We start from the raw sequence: 18,914 nt of genomic DNA on the forward strand, positions 1-18,914 counted from the left end.
GGCTTGCTTTGAAGACAAATAGCTTCTAAACGGTGTTCATAAGTTTGACCTCTTGACTGAGCTCTAAGTAGTTTTTCTGTGACTTTCAAAGCGGAAGACAAAGCCCGTGTTATACGTGTCTTGAAAATTGATATGGGGCATGTTGGATTTGAGATCCATTTGAGGACTCCCACACGCAAACATTTATGTTTGATATTCCTGTCCAGCTGTCAAGAAGAGATGCGACCGAGACCCGCATTAATATTCATAGCAAATCATTTTGAAATGGTTAAAAAAGGGAAGGGATCAGGAATAACCTCTTTAGTTCATCAGGGTTCCTCAGTCTCAGGCCATTGAATTCTCAAACCGTTGGACAGGCGAAGCAACTTTATCGATCTCCAAAGGTTTACCGTGTTTCTTATTTCAGATGAACCTGAAAAAACGCTCGGATCAGTGCGGTTGAAATGTTATTTTTTCCTTTTTTTAATCTTCCTTTAGTAATAAGAGGCTAGAAGTCTGTTTGCTGACAGCGGACTTCAGTGCATTCTATCGCAGGTACGTTCAACTGCCATGAGACGTTCAACGCTTCTTAACTCACAACAATTTGGAGGGAAACAAGTTGACTTTGTAAGGCGAATATATAGACAGATTGATTTCCTGTTTCCAAACTAATTCTAACAACGTTACAGTCCATCAAAAATAATTATATACATGCGCCAACGGTGTCTTCAATAAGACATCATACATTGTTGTCGTTTCCTTCTGATAATTTTTCTGGTAATTTTCGTTATTGTTATTATGCGAACAATTGAAGGAACCGTGCAGAAAATTGAAAATAATAAAAAAAAAGAAAAAAACTGTTTCTGAAAGTTATCTTTATTCATCGGGACGGAAAACGACAAATAAGAAGATGACAAATTAGAAACGCTTTCGTCATAAAGGCAAACCAACAACGAAGACCAGTATTTATACATTTTGAGGATGAGAATACTTAATACATCTATGCAGAAGTGCTTAACCATGACTTCATTACTAAGATCACACAGATCACGGCGCATGAAAGAAACGGAGTTTTAGACGAGCTCTCAGAGAATTCCAAAAAAGTACGCTATTTTAAGACTTGTGTATGTACGTGGGTTATTGAGCTCTTCCCTTAATGGCTCGTCTTACTGCACGGGCTTTTAGCATATTAGAAGCACATTTTTTCATGGTAAACTCAAACGATGGAATTAAAATAGAAGCAAATATTGACTACGATATGGATACTGGAGAACCCTGAATGCCTGCGATCAGTGGCCGATCGATTTAACATTACAAAATCGATTTTATTTCGTGTTTATCGCAGAATTTGTGGAGGATTGCCAACAATCTTTCCGGTCAATATATGAGGTACCTACTAGTTTAAAATTAAGCACCGCTGGGCAAAATGATTAATTTCGGATCCTTCGCCTAAAGGAACGCGTTGGATCAGTGATCCAATGATCCGTCATTAGATCACGCAGATCAGTGAACCGACGAATCCTTGTCTAGAGTGGATTTGATAGATCACTGATCTGAAAATGGATTTGCTTGAAAGGAACGCCACAGATCAGAAATCCTGATCCGGATTCTCCCAAAGGAACGCACCGTAAGATTTTTTCACCAGTGTTATTTATGGGGAAAATCAAAATGTCCTGCTGTATTCCTTTTCCTGTTTCCAGTATTTCCGTTCCTGTTCACAGCTTCAGTGGTGTCCCGAAATATCATCGACTCAACCAAAGTGAACTTTGTTAAAAAAAAAAAAAAAAATTTAATGTTTTTGTTTCCTTTGAATTTAGAATCGATTCCTCTCACCACACCCCAGGTTGGTATCGAATAAGATTTTAGGGGGGCCATGAGTGTTCCCTTTACTGATTATCTATTCAGTAATAACAGTCTTATCCTATTAAACTTTACCAACAGAAAAAAACAGGAACTAAAGATGAAACCAGATACCGAGTGGATTGTTTTGACAGTCCTCTACGCCATCACGATGCTCGTATCGTTTGCAGGGAATGGCTTCCTCATCTACATCGTGTGGAAGAAACCTGAAGTCAGATCACTGACAAGCTTTATGTTCGTCAACATGGCCATCGCTGATTTGCTTGTAACCCTGATTGTGATGCCCTGGTCGATTTCCACAATATATACAGACGGTTTGTGGATGATCCCGGGAGTATTTGGAAAAGTCATGTGTAAAGGTGTTGTATACACTGCCTATGTCACTATAACAGCATCTGTCCTCTGCCTGACGTTCATGGCGATCGACAGGTACTATGCGATCGTTCATCCCCTCCGCCGCCATCTTTGGTTTCGAAAGCCTAAACTAACCGTTACTATTATTTGGATCGGCTCACTGGTCTCCATGTCCATTTTCCTTGTTATTCAAACCGTGGAAGACTACAATAATTCTTCCTATTGCATGCTATCTGTTTACATCTTGGGTGATCCAGATAGGGCTCTTCGAGGAATATACCTCCTCCTTTTCGTCGTCAACTATTTCATCCCCTTAGCCGTTATTTCTTGCCTGTATACCATAACTGCATGGAATTTATGGTTCCATGTTGCACCTGGAGTAAATAATTTGAGAGGAAATCGAGCGCAACTCGAAACCTCCAAGAGGAGAGTGGTTCGGATGCTCATTATTGTTACCTGTGCCTTTGCCCTTTGTTGGCTTCCACCACAAGTGGTCCACATGATGCAAATTATTCACGCATCTAAGGCTTACCTACATATACAGCTGATTGTCAGCTTTGTGTGTTTTTGGTTTGGACACGCTAACAGCGCCCTTAACCCATGGCTGTACATTTTTCTGAGTACCAAGATAAATACAGCATTTACCAGGATCGTCAGTAGAAAAAGCAGCCGGTTGCCTTCAAGTCTCACCATCAAAACATCAGATGCCGTCTTACCACCTGAAGATGAAGCAATCCAGAAAGAATCAAGAATATAATGTCTCTCATAACATGAAAGGTTTATTACTAATTTGGTAACTGTAAGATAAAAACTCGCTTAAAACGGATTTGCGTATTACTAATTATATAATATAATACAAACACCTATATACGGTTTCATAAAAGCTATTGTAGTAATCCGAGTAATTTCATGAGAAATTGACAATTGCAACTAAATTTCGAAAAGAACCGTTCCGTGTATATGCATACCGTTTTCGCGATAATAATTTAATTTTAACCATTTCAGGTTAAAATTACCTGTTTTGAGAGGAGATTTGTAAAAGCCTTCGGTTATGACATACACAATTAAAGCAAAAGAAATACTTATGGACCAAGAATCGTCTCATTCCGTTTAGAATGGAGCGCGCCAACCACTTGGCCACCCGATCTCCCTCAAGGTTGTAATATTTGTTCTTTCTTTTTTCTCTAAATTTGTTCTGAAATAATACAATCTTGAACAAAAAAAAAAAACAAACAAACAAACAAAAAATAACTGAAAAAAAAAGAGAAAATGAACCTAATATTCAGGGCCTTGGACATTTCAGAAGAGTATAGAGAAATAGAGTTCAATTTTCAGAACTATCCAGCAAATTTTGTTGTTGTTGTCGGTGTCAAATGAGGTATTTCACAGTCATTACCGGCGATCTAGCCAATAAGCGAACTAGCTAATTAACGCGCGCGAAAAGCGCAATTCATCTGTCCGCTATCTACTAATTTGGTTTGTTTATTGATAATTTTCTCATTGATACTAACCAATCGTTCCTCTCAGTTTTCTTTAATTCTGTAGCACACGATGATAGTTTCAGCTGAAATCCAAGTGAGAGCTCTGTGTAATGGGGCGTTAATTTTTTTTTTAGGTTTCAAGTGTCATAGGCACAAAATGGGGACAATAAGAAAAAATGAGATTTTCAAGGGGAACTCGGCAATACCTCGACAGAGTACCATAAGAAATATGCACTTTATTTTACAACGAGGAAGCAGCTGAGAACCTGAAAAAATAATCTGAGGCCTCGTTAAGAATTTGAACATCAGACCTTCCCATGGTGCCTTAAACTACGGAGCTGCGTTACAAGCCAGTCCAGCATACTGATAAGATCGGAAATCAGTATTTGCTTGAATATTCATCGGAAACTTTCGAAGAGATGGGGGAGACTCTGTGACCCTTAGTAGGTGGAGTGGGAACACTCGCCTTCTCATATGTAGTTGTGGCTTGAGTTCGACTCAGCGATTTTGGCGATACTTGTGGGTTGACTTGGTTACTGTTTTTTTTTTCTTCAGTTATCCTAATTTTTCTCCCAATATTGATAACATCTATATCATTTTAGGATTATCAAGAAAAATAAGAATTCCCGTGAAGAAAATAACCGCAATTGCTCTTGGAGAAGAGGTGGAAAAAAAAAACAAAGCAAGGAACGTCTCAGTGAACACGACGAAACAAGTATCAAATTCCTAGAAGAGGCCATCAATTGCATACCTCTCGCAATTGAGGATGGAGCTGATTTTGAAATGCCGCTTTCATTTTTAACCGCCAGCCGGGCAGTTTATTGTCATAGCAGGAAAGGGTGATTGGCAATATTAATTTTCTGAGGATGGCAGCAACAATATAACCTGTAAATGTGTCCGCAAACCCTGGTTGATGTACCTCTGGAACAAAGGCACATTTGGTTTTTCTAGTATCACCTTGTTATTGTTTCTTGCTGAAGTAGTCATCAAGGCTTTTAGGTCTAATGAAGTGTAATCTTGAATAGCTAAATGTAGGTTTTATTTCTCATTTAGTTGTGCATTTGAAAGCCTCAAACACTCTAGCCAAAGGTACCGGTTTAGTTAATTTCTTTGCGATACACAGAACGTCATTGCCTTCGTAGTTCCCGATCGCTATGTTCTAAAAGCTGCTCTTGTAGACTAAATTGTTGAATAGTAATAAGTAAATACAGGGAGATTTTGGATGCGACCTCCCTTTGAAAAGGCCTCTATGGAAAAAGAGAGTGTTGTGAAGTGTTCTTACGATGCAAGGTTTTTTAAGGTTAGCATTCAAAGATTGTGCCACTCCTACCCCCTTACGATAGGTTCCATTTTTGTCTTTCTCCTCTGGTCGTGCAATTACTTGAAATTTTGTCTCTAAACTGGTCGTGTTGAGTACTTTATTTTTAGTTTCCTAAATGCCACTCGTACAAGTTTAAGCTGATTATTGTATAGTCGTTGTACGAGTCTTATTAGAAAAGTTTAAATATCTCGGGGTTTTTATGGACCCAACACTTTCTTTGAAGTCCCACATTAATTACTTTGGAAAGAAGATTTCGTCTAGATTAGGATTGTTGCGTAGAGCACGAAAAATCTTGCCTCAGTCATCCTTTATCATTTTGTACAACGCAATGATACTCCCCCTTTTTGACTATTGCTCAGTTGTATGGGATAGTTCTAGGGCTATATCTAAAGGGTATCTTGATAAGCTTAATGGGCGTGCAGCGAGTATTATCTTAAATAGGGCTGTGAGTGAAACAGATATCATTCGTATTCTTGGTTGGCGTAACCTTCAGTCTCGTAGAGACTATCTTAAATGCATGCTGGTTTTCAAATCTATGAACGGCTTAGAACCTTCCTACCTATTGAGTGATTTTACTCAAGCTAAGAAATATCATACATATAATACCAGGCACAGGGATTTGATTCGTCTTCCTTTGCCCAAAAGCACTAAATATCGAGGCAGTTTTAGATATAATGGTGGGTGCACTTTTAATAATCTGCCCAAAGCAATAAGATCGCTGGAAAGCCCTAAAACTTTTAAAACTGACTGAAGGCGGTTTTTTAAACAGATTGAAGTAGTTATATAGACTTTGTATGTATTTTCTCCGATGAGTTTTACTTTTGTCTGTCATTTTTGAGTAAGTTTGTATTGTCAAATTTTGTTTTTGCAGGGCTCTCTTTAAACTAGTCATGCTAAATATAATGTCCCTGTTTAAATATTGTTTAAATAAAATAAATAAATAAATAAAACGCTTTATTATAACATAGCGTGGGTGCTTGCTTGAGGTCAACTCTGTCTTTAAGTAAGTATCCTGAGAAAGATAGTAAGTTTATCATACAAATTTGTCGAAACGTCCACAGATCGAGAGATAAGCGAAGAAACTACGTTTGCATTCACCTTTAATGAAAAAACCCCGAGAAATCAGTCACATTTGAAAACGCTGTATTATAACATAGCGTGCGTGCTTGCCCTATATAAGTCCTATTGAGCTGCCATGAAAAAAATCTTTATTTACGCATGCCCGTACGTAAATAAGATGACGTGAGCGTTTTTTTTACTTGGCTTCAGAGTTTCTGTCCTTTAATTGGGAATTTACTAAAACCAAAACAATCACAATTGCACTCTATCACAATAAAAGGCTTCTTCGCGCAGATCCTTGTTGTCGCTCTGTTTGCTATAAAAGAATTTGCTCATGCTTTTAGCTGTGCGTATATCGAGTTATGGATGCACTTGAGATAATAAAGTAACGTCAGAAGACTCGTGTTCTTGTAGTTTATTGTTATGTTTGGATCTAGATTTGATGCTCTATAGTGTACTGCACCATTACCTAAAAATAACAATGTGGTCATGATCAACTAGAACTGTCATGGTCTCCATTTAGGGCAGCAGAGGTTTCCATATGTCAGACACGTTCACCCAAAGTGTAGGCGGTAGATATAATCCAATGATCAACAATCATTGTTAATATGTGTTTTGGCGTTCTACTTTACAAAATATTCATTTAGTTTGGGTTTCCTCATTTCTTGTTTACCAAATGGGTTATCGATCTAAAATGTAAATTTTAAGGAAATTTTTTACTTTAATTTTTTATAAGGAAGAGACTTTTATCATTCTATTTTGCGATCAGCATTTGTCATGTTCTGCTTGCATTTAAATACTACTCTGAATCAGGTGAAGTTTCCAGAATCACGTTTTAATCTAAACTATGATGGAACTTGTAAAATAATCATCGAAGGCAATCTTAGATTAAAAATTTGAAATACGTCTTCGGGTCAGTGAAAATAACGAAATCTTTACATTTGGGATTTATTTGGCAAGGAAATTGGGGATTTAAGATCCAGGACTGTAAATATTATAAATGAAGGAGGAGAAAAGATATGGGAGTTTCTTCAGTTGGATTCGAAAAGACAGATCGAAAAGCTAGAAAAGTACCCACTGTAATCCACTGTAACAATTAATTAACCATGTAAACATATTTTCCAAAATTCTGATCACAAGAAGGTCTTAACGAAAACCGTGTTCTCACGCAATACATACGAAATAAAAAATGATAACAAATTGAACATTTCTCAGTTATCTTGACAACTGATAAGTCTTTAAAAAATATCCACAGTGATAGCGTAGGCATTCTGCACGCAAAACAAGTAGCATATAAAAAGTAAACATATTTTCAGTAATTTTTATGAAAAAAAAGAGTACGGTATGTTACCACACAATCAAAACAAAATAGGAAAAAAGATTAAAAATGAAACAATTTGAATTGACGTAATTCGAAATTGAAACTGTAAAAATTTGAAAGAAACATGTCATCAAGGTGTTTTGGTTGAATTTTACGTAGCGATCACCATGCTTGAATCTTCACGCATCGTGGATTCACTGACGGCCTCTCTTTTTGAAGTAAGAAACATTTAAAAAGTGCAGGAGAAATTAAAAACAGGTTTGTAAAAACATTATGAGTGGAAGACACATTTGATATTCGTAATTTTCACCTATTTAATTAGGATCGTATGTGTGTGATAATTAGAACTATCCTGTCAATGTTGCCTCATCAGCGCGTCGAAAGTGTCTCGAATCGGGAGATTATTTAAGGCAGAAGATGTTTTAATTTAGAAATATTTACTTTTCTTTCTCAAGGTATTAATTTTCGTCATTTTCCATCACTTGCCGTTAGATGACAAACCAGGTTTTAAGAGAAGAGGACAATAGGATTGCTTCCGTACTGCATACAGTCGACTTTTTACTCTTTTGATTGCACTGAAAAAAAACAAAACAAAAGAAAACAAGAAAAAAAACGGAAAAACCTGAAGAACTGAGGTTCGAGTCCTCACCTGGTTATAATATTATAATATTTCCTTGGCCCCGCCTTCGTGAAAAATGGCTTCAATCTTTTTCCGGAAACGTTTTTGCCTGATTTATGCGTCCGATGCAGATGTTATCAGACGTTATAATTTGCATATCTTAGGACGAGAGGAAATAAATTTGTAGATGGTCGGTGCCAGCAACAGAAATTCGTAATTTCAAGTTTTCCACATGTTCGTGGATGAGACGAAAGTTGTAAGAACAAAAACGTGCCACACGAAGCACAGCCTAGTTTGACTCTGTGAGTTACTACTGAAGAGACCCACGGCAATATTTATTTGCTTAAATATTGATTATCGGGATGCCAACGAGGAGTCTGTCCTCCAATTGAACATTAGTAAGAACTAATCCAAATGAGTGTGATTTATCTTGTTATACAAAGCTATGGCGGAGTATAGCAAGTGTTTATCAGGTGTATAACTTAACAGAAAAAGCAGTCAGACATAGAAGTTTTTCTCGTATTTTTGTTTTCTTTCGTACCTATGCCCTGTGGGAAACGATCGCCATGCTGGCTTAACGAAACTGCTCGAATTTATTAAAGAAAAGGAGGTAAATGTTTTAGCAAAAAGTTTATAGTTTCAGTTGTTTCTAGTAATTATTACAGAAATGCTATATGATGGAGAAATTAGGTGAAGTTTCTTTAAATCAAAAAGAGTATGATAAATGAATGAAATTGAAAGATTTCGATAAAAATTCGAAGTCAATTGATGGTAATGAAAGAAAATACCCCGACTTTTCTGACTTGTTTCGTCATTTCTCTATCTGAAGTTCATAGGTATTACCAATCAAGCAGCGAATAATTTCGTAAGTATCCGAAATCGGTCGGGTGGTCGGTCACACTTTAAGAGGTTGGCTTGCAGAATCTCTAGAGTTGGCTACATCACGTACAACTTTTCCATATAAAAATTACCATTTGAAAGCTGTTAATTTTGATGGTTTTATTAATTAATATCGGCTTAACGCTTCTGAAAGTCGTGGTAATAAAATTATCTTTCATCTGTTTTTATTTCTTTTTTAGCATGAAAAGTAAGACACGTGCATTGTGTCTGATCACAGTTTCTCTACTCACCAAGCCTCCATGACCTTCAAAACATAAAATTTCATTTTGTAAATGGGCAACTAGCTGTGGGCTCGTTTTTTGTTCGGAGCCAGTTGAGAAGTGATTTGGCCTCTGAAAAATTCAAGCACTTGAAAGCGAGACTTCAAATTTCTTAATCTACAGATTAACATTAAATATTGGGAATTTTGGATCAAATGCATCTATTAATAATGCATGACACAAAAAGGTGAATAACATGGAGATGTAAAGTGTGAAAAAAGTGGGATGACATCTCTGAATAAAGTCAGACTCTATGCTTTTCCTTTGTTCTGAAAAACCAGAAGAGTCGTCGTTACGGACATAAATGCAATGTTTGTTTTTCCAAACCGATGTACATCAGAGTTGTAATCCTTTTAAGGTCTTTTAACCCTCCTAATGTAGGCATCGTCGTTTGATACAAGTACTTTGGTCTTTTTCATTTTTAGTTTTCTCAGCAGCAATCATGTCACATGAGATAAGCGTCATTTCATTTATCAGCTCTAGTGACTATCACACGGTTTTTTTAAAATTTAAACCTCTCCGCTCTGTGCTCATTTTTATTAGCACTTTAAACTGAACGAACAAGGCAGCTACAGGGCTCTATGCCAAATACACTGAACCTGATTCAGTTGTGGATGGTAAGTGATGTAAGCCTCATTCGTTTAATGTAATTTGATCCAAGCAGGAGTCTCATATGCCGTAGGTAAGTCTCTTGATGATTTTCATACCATGAGCTTATCTTTTTTGTGGAAATGAAAATGTCGCTGACGATATTTGAAATATGGTTTAGTTTCTCGGCCGGATTTTCTTGTTATGCGGTCTACTTCCTGATACCGCAATCATTCCTCAATCATACAAAAGCTACGTTCAAGAAAACGATTCATGTGCCGCTCTAACTATGGAGACTTGAATTATTTCGCCTTGGTTAAGCTGAGCTGGTGCTTATGTTCCAAGTTTATTCCAACGCTTACTCAACCATACGAGTATTAGCGGCGAAGGGCCAAACTGGCGCAATATCTTGTTTAAATTTAATGTCTGTTGTAGATAGATTATTATGCTAAAGATCCTATGTCAATTTGCATCTGAACGAGAGAATGTTCCTGCAGAATTTTCTTTTTCCTGAATTAGCTTTCGTTCTCGCCAAGTTTTCTCTTTTGTGCCTAAAACAAAAAGCAAAGAAACTTTCCGTACGTTTTTGTCTTCCAAAAAGCTGAAAATAAGTAATTGGGTGGTCCTAGCTGTTCAGCGTCAAATTACCTCGCAGAAGCTGGTTTTGAAGATAATGTTTCACAAAAGCATTTCCTATACTTATTGTATAGCGCCACGCAAAAAAAATTTATTCTGACTGCTTCTTTCGATATGAATGCGACAAGATCTTGACAAAAACTAAAAAAAAGGCCGTCTTCCTAAACTTGAATCATTAGGAATTGAATTAGTTCAGGAAATGTAAAGCTGCAAAGCGCCGCGTCAAAGCGCTATTCCTATCCCCTGTCAATACACCATCAAACATTAATTGAACTATTTTATTAACAGTCAGGCTGATAGAGACTCTTGAAGAAATTTAGAAACTGCACCTGCAAACATAAAGTTGACTACAGATTCTTGAAGTCAAATTAAAGAAACAACGATTGGAAACTATATCAATTAATTCACGAGAGAGAGCTTTTCGTTTTTGCTCTATTAAACAACTATTTACTCAGGCACTGTCTTGAGGGGCGTTAAGCTACCGCGTTTTATCGTAATACAAAATTGGCAAATCGATGTCGCATTTTCATTAATAAGAATAAGTACGGCGCAAATAAAACTCTGTATGAATTTATAGTTTTGGTTCCGGTGCGGACTTTACTCCTGTGGTTGCTTCACCTCAAGAATACATTCTTCTGAAAATAAATTTAATTCATCGTCCGCTATTTCAGCATGACAGCGCGCATTGCAGAACCGTCTCATTTTTTTTTATTGTCATGGACCTGTCAAAAATATGTGGGATCATTTGCATGCAATTAAACTTCGATAGGAGGGCTGTGAGGTAAAAATAAAAATGACCTGAAGGCGACGGTTCCATAACGGAATTTTGACATTAAAGTCAGATCCGACTTGTGCTTTCCCATGATTATGCAGGCTATAAAAACACAGTGTAAAGACATAAATTTATGAGGAATTTGTCTCCACTTTCTGTGCATTGTTACTATCAACCATCGTAGAATTCTAAATAACAAGCTTTGGGCTCCAAGAGGCCATTGATTTAAAGCTAAATTATCATTTTTTTTATTAAACTTAAATGCGTGTTATTTGCCCAGTGCAATTTTTTTCGTCGAACTAATAGAGCCCACTGAAGGTCTGTCATTGATTCACAGCTGCTCATGATCAAGAACAAACCGTCAAATTCACAAGGAAGTAAAATGACATACATAGAACATAATTTCGTATTTTCCTCAGTTTTCCTTCACTTTCCTAGATTTTCCTATATTAAAATTGTTCATTCTACCGAAGGCAACTTTATCTTTGGTTCGTCACACTGTTCGTGAGACCACGTGGCTAATTACTCACTAAAATGGGTTTTAAAATACGGAGCATCTGCCTTAAGACTCGCGAGAAAGTACAAAATCTCCTTTTAGAGTTAATCTTGAATTGCCGCACGTAAAGAGGGTTTCTTTCTTGTTTGTTTGTTTTTTTATACTCAAGTTTATAAATTAAAATCAACGAGGATATCTAAAGCAAAAATGGGATTATTTATAGGAACGGACTGTAAATGATATGTGACATGTCCTAATTTGATGGTAAATCAATAATTGTCCCTATTCAATAAATTATGGGTAACATCCATAAAAATTACTCTGCCTCTATGTAACCCAACTCACATCTGTCATATAAGGATAAGTCAAATAGCCTCTGAACGGTGTTCATAAGTTTGACCTCTTGACTGAGCTCTGAGTAGTTTTTTTGTGACTTTCAAAGCGGAAACAAAGCCCGTGTTGTAAGTGTCTTGAAAATTGATATGAGGCATGTTGGATTTGAGATCCATTTGAGGACTCCCACACGCACACATTTAAGTCTGATATTCCTGTCCAGCTGTCAAGAAGAGATGCGACCGAGACCCGCATTAATATTCATAGCAAATCATTTTGAAATGGTCAAAAAAAGGATGGGATCAGGAATGAGCTCTTTAGTTCATCACGGTTCATTAGTCTCGGGCCACTGAATTCTAAAACCGTTGGACAGGGGAAGCAACCTTATCGATCTTCAAAGATATACTGTGTTTCTTATTTTAGATCAACCTGAAAAAACGCTTGGATCAGTGCGGTTGAAATGTAAATTTTTCCTTTTTTTTTCAATCTTCCTTTAGTACTAAGAGGCTACAAGTCTGTTTGCTGACAGCGGACTTCAGTGCATTCTATCGCAGGTACGTTGAATTGCCATGAGACGTTCAACGCTTCTTAACTGACAATAATTTGGAGGGAAACAAGTTGACTTTGTAAGGCCAATATATAGGCAGATTTATTTCCTGTTTCCAAGCTAATAATAATAACGTTACAGTCCATCAAAAATAGTTATATACATGCGCCAGCGGTGTCTTCAATAAGATATCATACATTATCTTTGGTGTTACTTTTCTTTCTACAGGATATTAAACTGAGAATAAAAGATTAGTTATAATGAATATTATGTTATTTTTATCGTTCCTTTCTGATAATTTTCGTTATTGGTATTATGCGAACAAATGAAGGAATTGAGCAGAAAATTCAAAATAAAAAAAAAAAAACTATTCCTGAAAGTTGTTTTATTCATTGGGGCGGAAAACGACAAATGAGAAGATGACAAATTTGAAACGCTTTCGTCATAAAGGCAAACCAACAACGAAGACCAGTATTTATATATTTTAAGGATGCGAATACTTAATATTTCTATGCAGAAATGCTTAACAATCACTTCAATAATTTTTCTTTAGTACTAAGAGGCTACAAGTCTATTTGCTGAAAGCGGACTTCGGAGCAGTCTATCGCAAGTACGTTTAACTGCCACTCGCAATAATTTGGAGGGAATCAAGTTGACTTTGTAAGGCGAATATATAGGCAGATTGATTTCCTGTTTCCACACTAAGACTAATGACGTTACAGTCCATCAAAAATAGTTACATACCAGCGCCAATGGTGTCTTCAATAAGATATCATACATTATCTTTGTTGTTATTTTTTATCCTACTGGACCTAAGTTATAATAAAAGATTAGTTAAATGGAATATTATGTTATTGTTATCCTTTCTTTCTGATAATTTTGTTATTGGCATTATGCGAACCAATGAAAGAACCATGCAAAAAATTGATAATAATAATAAAAAAAAACTATTTCAGAAAGTGAACTTCATTCATCGGGATGGAAAAGCACAAATGACAAATTAGAAACGCTTTCGTCACAAAGGTAAACCAACAACGAAGACCAGTATTTATATATCTTAAGGATGGGAGTGCTTAATACTTCTGTGAAGAAATGCTTAACCATCACCTCAATACTAAGATTTTTGACCAGAGTTATTTGTGGAGAAAATTAAAATGTCCTGTTGCATTCGTTTTCCTGTTTCCAGTATTTCCGTTCCTGTTCACAGCTTCAGTGACGTCCTGAAAATCATCGACTCAACAAAAGTGAACTTAGTTCAAAATAAAAATAAAAATAAAAAAGATGTTTGTTTCCTTTAACTTCACAATGGATTCCTCTCACCACACCTCAGGTTGGTATCAAGTAAGATTTTAGGGGGCTATGGGTGTTCCCATTACTGATTATTTATTCAGTAATAACAATCTTATCCTATTACACTTTAGCACCAGAAAAAAAAGAACTAAAGATGAAACCAGATACTGAGGGGATTTTTATGACAGTCATCTACGCCATCACGATGCTCGTAGCGTTTGCAGGGAATAGTTTCCTCATCTACATCGTGTGGAAGAAACCTGAAGTCAGATCACTGACAACCTTCATATTCGTTAACATGGCCATCGCTGATTTGCTGGTAACCCTGGTTGTGATGCCTTGGTCGATTTCCGCAATTTATACAGAGGGTTTCTGGATGATCCCGGGAGTATTTGGAAAAGTCATGTGCAAAGGTGCTGTATACACTGCCTACGTCACTATAACAGCATCCGTCCTCTGCCTGATGTTCATGGCGATCGATAGGTACTATGCCATCGTTCATCCCCTCCGCCGCCATCTTTGGTTTCGAAAGCCTAAACTAACCGTTCCATTTATTTGGATCGGCTCACTGGTCTCCATGTCCATTTTCCTTGTTATTCAAACTGTGGAGGACTACAATAATTCTTCCTATTGCATGCTATCTGTTTACATCTCGGGTGATCCAGATAGGGCTCTTCGAGGAATATACCTCCTCCTTTTCGTCGTCAACTATCTCGTCCCCTTGGTCGTTATTTCTTTCCTGTATACCATTACTGCATGGAATTTATGGTTCCATGTTGCACCTGGAGTGAATACTTTGAGAGGAAATCGAGCGCAACTGGAAAACTCCAAGAGAAGAGTGGTTCGAATGCTCATTATTGTCACCTGTGCCTTTGCCTTTTGTTGGCTCCCACCACAAGTGGTCCACATCATGTACGTCATTCACGCATCTAAGGCTTACCTACATATACAGCCGATTGTCAGCTTTGTGTGTTTTTGGTTTGGACACGCCAACAGTGCCGTTAACCCATGGCTGTACATTTTTCTGAGCACCAAGATAAATACGGCATTTACTAAGATCGTCAGTAGAAAAAGCAGCCGGTTGCCTTCAAGTCTCACCATCAAAACATCAGATGCCGTCTTACCACCTGAAGATGAAGCAATCCAGAAAGAATCAACGATATAATCTCTCGCATAACATGAAACTTTTATTACCAATTTGGTAACTGTAAGATAGAAACTCGCTTAAAACGGATTTGTGTATTATTAATTATATAATATAATACAAACACTTATAGAAGGTTTCATAAAAGTTACTGTAGTAATCCGAGTAATTTGATGAGAAATTGATAATTGCAACTTATTTCGACAAAAACTCTTCCATCGCCTGGTAAGAGTAAAAAGGGAGATCCTTTGCAGAGTGAACTATAGGAAGAAGCATACTGGCATTGCTTCTTCGATGTTTGAGGTAGTGTGGTGAGGGTGCTGAACTAGTGATCTAGTGGTCACGGGTGAAAGCCCTCTACCTTAGTACTCGCTGGATTTGTTGTCGTTTTTCCCTAAGGTCGATTCCTTGACTCGGTTTGTATACAGCCAACTGGTGTGTCCTCTGCTGGTTGGGATTTTCAAAACACTATGATTATTTACAACGTCTGTTTTCCAATTTGATTGAAATGGCCATGAGAGCCCTATTGGTTATTGATGAAAAAGGAAACTTCTTCAGTGCTCCAGGTAGCATTAATTAAGTGTATTTGCATACCGTTTCCGCGATAATAATTTAACAAACTATTCCAGTTTATAATTAGCTGTTTTGAAAGGAGATCTGTAACAACCTTCGGTTATGATATACACAATTAAAGCAAAAGAAATGCTTATGGACGAAGAATCATCTCATTCCGTTTAGAATGGAGCGCGCTAACCACTTGGCCACCCAATCCCCCTCAAGGTTGTAATATTTGTTCTTTCTTTTTCGCCTGAGATTTTCAAGGGGAGCTCAGCAATCCTTTGACAGAATACCATAAGAAAATATGCACTAATTTTTTTTGTTTCGCCATCCTAATTTTTCTCCCAATATTGATAACATCTATATCATTTTAGGATTATGCAGAAAAAATAAATTCCCGTGAAGAAAATAACCGCGATTGCTCTTGGAGAAGAGGTAAAAAAAAAAAATTTAAAACAAGGAAGGTCTCAGTGACCAAGACGAAACAAGTATCAAATTCTTAAAAGAGGCCATTAATTGCATACCTCTGGCAAATGAGAATAGAGCTAATTTTGAAAATGCCGCTTTCATTTTTAATCCTCCAGCCGGACAGTTTATTGTTATAGCAGGAAAGGGTGATTAGGAATATTACTTTTCCGAGGCTGATAGCAACAATATAACCTGTAAGTGTATCTGCAAACCCTGGTTGATATATCTCTGGAACAAAGGCACATTTGGTTTTTCTAGTATCACCTTGTTATTGTTCCTTGCTGAAGTAGTCATCAAGGCTTTTAGGTCTAATTAAGTGTAATCTTGGAGAGCTAAATATAGGTTTTATGTCCCATTCAATTGTGCATTTTAGAGCCCCAAACAAGCCAAAGGTACCGGTTAAGTTAATTTCTTTGCGATACACAGAACGTCATTGCATTCTTAGTTCCCGCCTGATTGCTATGTTCTGAAAGCCGCTCTTGGAGATTAAATTGTTGAGTAATGATAAGTAAATGCAGGGAGATTTTGTATGCGACCTCCCTTTGAAAAGGCCTCTATGGAAAAAGAGAGTGTTGTGAAGTGCTATTACGATGCAAGATTTTTTAAGGTTAGCATGCAAAGATTGTACCAGTCCTACCTCCTTACGATAGGTTCCATTGTTGTCTTTCTCCTCTGGTTGTGCAATTACTCGAACTTGAAATTTTGTTTCTTAACTGGTCGTGTTGAGTACTTTATTTCAGTTTTCTAAATTTCACTCGTGTAAGTTGTAGCTGATTATTTTATAGTCGTTGTGCGAGTCTTATCAAGTTACGAAGCCCGCAAGGTCGAACTCGTAATTTTTAACACTAACAATAGTTTGTGCTGACTCTATTTTTGAGGCTTGTTTCTCGAACAAAGACGTTCGTCGGTGGTCATGTTTGGATGTGTTTAGTGCACTTGTATAAAAAATACATTTGACCGGGTCAGAATTTTGAACAAGTGCTTAACCTCTGTAGTCACGGTCAGTGCATTACCCACATGTTCACTAATAAGGTACTTTAGAGCGTGCACTATAGTGGATAAAAGAGAGAGACAATTTGGTTAGCTGTAGAAAATGTAATAAAGAAGAAGACAACCAGGAGTCTTGGTGCCTCCTGTTAGTGTGGGTCTACTCAGAAGCTAGTTTTCCCTGTCATTGAACCTTATAGAAGGTTATACAATGGACAACTAACGAAGTTACTCGGACACCCAACTACGAGACTGTTGCCAAAGTCGAAATAAAAAGGAAGAAAATTTTGAAGCAAAAAGGAGAGACGTAAACATATTTTTACATTGTTTACGATACTAAATTTTACAACGCGAGAAATGTATAGGAAGTCCCTGCATGCAATGATGCATGGTTCTACTATCTTTCTTACTTAACCCTTTAACTCCCATGAGTGACCAAGACAGAATTTCTTCTTACCAAATCGATACAATATTAAACAGGCAAGTGATGAGAAAAATATATCAGCTAAGGGATTATTAGTTGATCCTATACCAAATTCTCAGAGCTAACATTATAAGAGTTGTTTCGCAAACGGCAGGGAGAATTTCTAATGAGATCTTGGATGCGAAAAGGCTAATGGAAACACTGAAGTACCAAGGAATTGCAAAAAAAAAATTATTTCAGTTGATTTCCGAGCCTTTGTTACCTATTTTGTTCCTTTGACTTTGTGTTTTTGATTGTATTTTTGATATAACAAGAAACGTAAAGTTACTGTGATAGACATTCAGCTTTAAAAAAAAAGCGTGTACATATTAATCAAACGATGGTGGAGTGTTAACAAGGTCACCTTCAGCTTCACTTCAAATCAAAGGCTTGGCAACTAAGTACACAACCGTAAAATGGCCTATTCAAAGGGAAATAGACTGTCTAGAAATCCTGAAAGATTGCGAACGTCGTGGAGATGCATATTAAAGTACCTAATGATAAAGTAAATAACACAATTATTAGGTCATTCAATTCAGCATCCCGCTGCATGATCCTTCACGATAAAGTTTTATAGCGAATAGTGGGTCATTTCGCTCTAATGCTCTGGATCATCTCCAATCATAATTTGCGTACTTATATTTATGCTATACAGATACGGCACTACTTGATGGATCAATTTCTCCCTTTAGTAATGTTTGGTTGAATGGCGTGAAATAAACCGTTTTTCGTTCCAGTAAACACCAGCAAAAACCAGGTGATGATGTTTGGTACATGAGAAGTCCTTTAGGAAAGAACCATTTGGCAAATTTATTTCCAAGGCCGCCAAAAATTCGGGAATACGTGGCAGAGTCATTAACCACTCTGTACGAATTTCGTCCATCTCACGTCTCTTTTCAATCCAAGATGTAGATACCTTAGAAAATTTTGTTGGTTTATATCACAAGTACTAACTTTGAGTACTAGCCTGGTTTTTTCTGCTCGATTTATGGCCCCTGCGCGCTTTGTGCTTGGGTCATAAATCCGAGCGAAAAACACTCGGTCCGTTACATGCAGAGGGGCCCTCGAACTCGGTTAGTAAGAGGTATCTCGTGCTCTCCAAACTTCCCGCGTACATCCATACCTCGATTTACGCACGCTAAGCATGGACCAGTTCTTTATTATAACATAGCGCGCGTGCTTGCCCTATGTAAGTCCTATTGATCTGCTATGAACAAAATCTTTATTTACGTACGCTCGTGTGTGAATAAGATGACGTGAGCATTTTTATACCTGGCTTCAGAGTTTCCGTCCTGTTAAGCTGCAGTGCAATTTTTCTTCTTTTTGAAATATGGAAGAAACCAGCGAAGAACTGCCCAATTTTTTTATCGGGATCGACCTTTTAGGTCCTTATCCAACAAGCAACAAAAGTAAAGCCGAAAAAAACTCGCAAGTTGCATGTTTCGCAAATTTGTCGGAAGACGAGCTGCAGCAAATTT

General features: G+C 37.2%; 2 protein-coding genes across 2 annotated transcripts; both read left to right on the forward strand.

The window, feature by feature from the left end:
* The first annotated feature begins 1,560 nt into the window (after positions 1–1,560).
* LOC149043544 (G protein-coupled receptor 83-like) lies at positions 1,561–3,289 on the forward strand. Its single transcript, XM_089210333.1, has one exon. The coding sequence runs from the start codon at positions 1,853–1,855 to the stop codon at positions 2,948–2,950; it is 1,098 nt and encodes a 365-aa protein (XP_089066459.1). The 5' UTR covers positions 1,561–1,852; the 3' UTR covers positions 2,951–3,289.
* A 10,669-nt stretch (positions 3,290–13,958) lies between these two features.
* On the forward strand, positions 13,959–15,121 carry LOC149043545 (G protein-coupled receptor 83-like). Its single transcript, XM_089210342.1, has one exon. The coding sequence runs from the start codon at positions 13,971–13,973 to the stop codon at positions 14,979–14,981; it is 1,011 nt and encodes a 336-aa protein (XP_089066468.1). The 5' UTR covers positions 13,959–13,970; the 3' UTR covers positions 14,982–15,121.
* The last annotated feature ends 3,793 nt before the right edge of the window (positions 15,122–18,914 follow it).

The sequence above is a fragment of the Pocillopora damicornis genome, chromosome 6 (genome assembly GCF_964200805.1).
Source record: "Pocillopora damicornis chromosome 6, jaPocDami1.2, whole genome shotgun sequence".
NCBI classification, from domain to species: domain Eukaryota; kingdom Metazoa; phylum Cnidaria; class Anthozoa; order Scleractinia; family Pocilloporidae; genus Pocillopora; species Pocillopora damicornis.

Excerpts from the sequence above, each read along its gene's own strand:
- LOC149043545 (XM_089210342.1), top strand. The coding sequence starts at position 13,971 with ATGAAACCAGATACTGAGGGGATTTTTATGACAGTCATCTACGCCATC.
- LOC149043544 (XM_089210333.1), top strand. The coding sequence starts at position 1,853 with ATGAGTGTTCCCTTTACTGATTATCTATTCAGTAATAACAGTCTTATC.